This window comes from Arachis ipaensis, chromosome B03, assembly GCF_000816755.2.
Source record: "Arachis ipaensis cultivar K30076 chromosome B03, Araip1.1, whole genome shotgun sequence".
Taxonomy (NCBI): Eukaryota; Viridiplantae; Streptophyta; class Magnoliopsida; order Fabales; family Fabaceae; genus Arachis; species Arachis ipaensis.
The window spans coordinates 38382571-38385982 of NC_029787.2; the positions used below are offsets into that span (position 1 = coordinate 38382571).

Sequence of the window (3412 nt, forward strand, 5' to 3'; positions counted from 1 at the left end):
TAATTATTATTTGATTATATATATATATATTATAGATTTTAAATTTTAAATTTTTTTTTATCATTAGAGTTTAAATATTTTTTATGATAATTTGAATTGACATTTTTTTTAAAAGATATTAAAAAAAGAGGCTACTTGAGTGTACTCCTCATTTGGTACCTAACATAATTGTTTTCCATGTGTTAACTTACTCTGTTTTAAAAAACTAAAATTCAAGAGTCAAGACCTCATTTATTCATAAAAGAACTTGCCAACATTCTTGAAAAAAGAGTTAATAGTAGAATAATACATTATTAGCAAAACCAAAATATCAGTTTCAATAATTGAATAATCAAATTGTACACTTTTCAATTTTAAAACAGTATTTTACCTTATTACATTCTATCTTTTATTTCAAGCTAATAAAAGCATTTCTAATAGTTAATTCACTCTTGCTAATTAATATGAACTAATTGATAATATTACTATTCACATCAATGAGAGTAAAAAAGGGAAGTTAGAAAAGTTAAATATATATGATGAATTATATGGTAAAGATGTAAGTTTACAAATCTTTTCTTTTAGGTAGCGTTTGTTTTGAGGTACTGAGACAGAGACTGAGACTTAGTATCGTGTTTGTTAGTTCAGAGACTGATACTAAAATTTCTGTCTTTGTCTCTAAAATTTCAGTATTTCAGTATCTCCAAAAAGTAGGAGTACAGTGGACTGAAATTTTTAAAGATGGAGACTAAAACTTTAATAACATTTTATACCTAAAATACTTTCATTTCAATTAATTAATTCCAATTTTATCATTTGTGTAAATTAAATTAGAGTTTCATTCTTATTTCAATTCCTGTCTCCCATTTTACACCAAACAGAATACTGAGATTTATTTCAATCCCTGTCTCTTAGTCTCTGTCTCTCAGTCTCAGTATTTCCGTCTTTGTCTCTTCACCAAACACTACCTTATAGAATGAAAGAGAGATTAAAAAAATTAAGACCCACATTTTGAATAATAAAATAATAAAAAATAACTATAAAAAAATTTATATTCTCTCTGTACAACTCTAATAAATCCACCACTTTAACTTTTTTTTTTTTATTTTCCTTTTGATCTTTGATCACACTAGTTTCTTTTCTTTCCAACTTTTTCACCTTTCTCCTTTAGTACCTTTTTTTGAATTTCTGCTGGGCTTGTCTGTCTATTCAAAGGATGATGTGGAATAAGTAGGGTATGTCCTCTACTCTTCTTGTGACCCCAAGTAAAAAAATATTTTGAGTTGTGGGTCCCCATTATATAGTGCTATTGCTCCAATTATTTAATTTGATTTCTTAAACAACAACTAACCTCAGAAATTATATTATTTGCTAGGAACTTAACCATACATAATGTATATGTTATATAATCAATCAACAGAGAATGAAATAGTTTTATGCCCCCCTTTGTAGCATGACAATAATGATCAACATGCATGCATAATATTGCTATTTCATCTATAGGCAGAAGATATGACTGCAATCAACAACAGCTTTATATATATCTCTTTATACATATATATGCACTGCGTCAATTTTCTCTTTTTTTTTTTAATAATAAGGTCCGAAAGATTACATCAAATAATATCTCAAAAATGGAATGACCTCAATTAACACATTACTTCTCTTTTCAAAGAATATTTGTAACCGCATGTTGTTTTTTATTTAAGTAAGAAATTGATAATAAATAGTTATGAATATAGAGAATAATTAACTCTATAATAACTCTAGGCTACTAAAGAGAAGAAAGAGAGGAACGAAGTGGAAATAAAAAGTAAAGAAAAAGCTGCGTCTTTAACGTTTAAACTAAAAGCAAAAGAGTAAAAATAAAATAAAATAAAAAACAAAATAAGCGAGAAGAAGTATAAAGAAGCGAGTAAGGCCTAGTAGTCTTGCATTTCAAAGCCCTTAACAAAACTTCCATTCCTCTTTGTTAGTGCAGTGCGCATTATTCCGTTGAAGCTTACGCCAAAGTAGCAACCAAAGGGAAGCTGAGAAATAGAGTGGGGGGTGTTTTGGAGAGAGGGGAAAAGAAGAGCATAAGAAGAAAAAGAGAGAGAAAGTTGAGATTAGTATTCTTAAGGGGGGGAGGGGTGAGGGGGGGTGTGTTGTTAGCAAGTTATGCGCTCAGGAGGTTGTACATTGCAACAGACGCTCACAGCGGAGGCGGCTTCAGTGGTGAAGCACGCGCTGGTGTTGGCGCGTAGGAGAGGCCATGCACAGGTGACCCCTCTCCACGTGGCCGCCACTTTGCTGTCTCTGAGAGCCAGCTCTCTCCGCCGAGCATGCCTCAGATCTCAATTTCCCAACCACCAGCAACACCCTCTTCAGTGCAGGGCGCTTGAGCTTTGCTTCAATGTCGCTCTCAATAGACTCCCTACCACAACGCCAACGCCGCCTAACTTTCTCAGCGTTAATCCCTCTCTTTCCAATGCTCTCATTGCTGCGCTTAAACGAGCCCAGGCTCACCAGCGACGTGGCTGCATTGAGCAGCACCAACAGCAGCCTCTTCTTGCTATCAAAGTTGAGCTTGAACACCTTATTATTTCCATTCTTGATGATCCTTCTGTTAGTCGGGTCATGAGAGAAGCTGGATTTTCCAGCACCGCTGTTAAGACTAATATTGAAGATTCTTCTTCTTCTTCTTCTCCAACTTCTCATTCCTCTTCTGCTGCTGGACCTTGTTCTGTTTTCTACTCCAACAACACCAACACTTTCAGCACTCTCAGGCAGACCCTCAAGCACCAGCACCATCATTTCTTGGGTGGTAATTCTTCTGAGTACCTTCCATCTTCAGCAATGCTGTTTTCCCCTCAGCACAAGTCTTGCAACAAGGAAGACATGATGGCGGTTCTTAATGCGCTGTTAAGCAAGAAGAGGAACACTGTGATAGTTGGCGACTCTTTGTCGATAAGCGAGGCAGTGATGGCGGAACTGATGGTGAAGCTTGAAAGAGGCCATGTACCTGATGAGCTGAAGAACACAGAGTTGATCAAGTTCCAATTCTCAGGGCAGATGAAAAGGGAGGAAGTGGAAATGAAGCTCGCAGCACTGAAGAGAAAAGTAGAAGGAGGAGGTGCCATTTTCTATGTTGGGGACTTGAAGTGGACGGTGGAAGGTGAAGGAGGAGGAGAAGTTGAACATGTAGTACAAGAGATTGGGAAGTTGTTTAATGAAAAGAATAGTAATAATAAGAAGGTGTGGCTAATGGGAACAGCGAGTTACCAAACATATATAAAGTGTCAAAGAAGGGAGCCACCTCTTGAGAACCACTGGGCTCTTCAGCCTGTTCCTGTTCCATCATCAGCTCGACTTGCCTTGACTCTCCATGCTACTTCCAGGTATAATCATCTCATTCCCTTAATTACTTTCTTAAACATGCTTAGGAAGCAGT

At 35.9% G+C, this 3412-nt stretch overlaps 1 protein-coding gene across 1 annotated transcript in view; it reads left to right on the plus strand.

The window, feature by feature from the left end:
- LOC107630350 (protein SMAX1-LIKE 4-like) overlaps positions 1802-3412 on the plus strand; it is a 4977-nt gene continuing 3366 nt past the window's right edge. The window contains exon 1 of the mRNA XM_016333451.2: positions 1802-3359. Within this exon, the coding sequence (XP_016188937.1) occupies positions 2140-3359 (1220 nt within the window). The 5' untranslated portion in view covers positions 1802-2139. The remainder of the gene's footprint in view (positions 3360-3412) is intronic.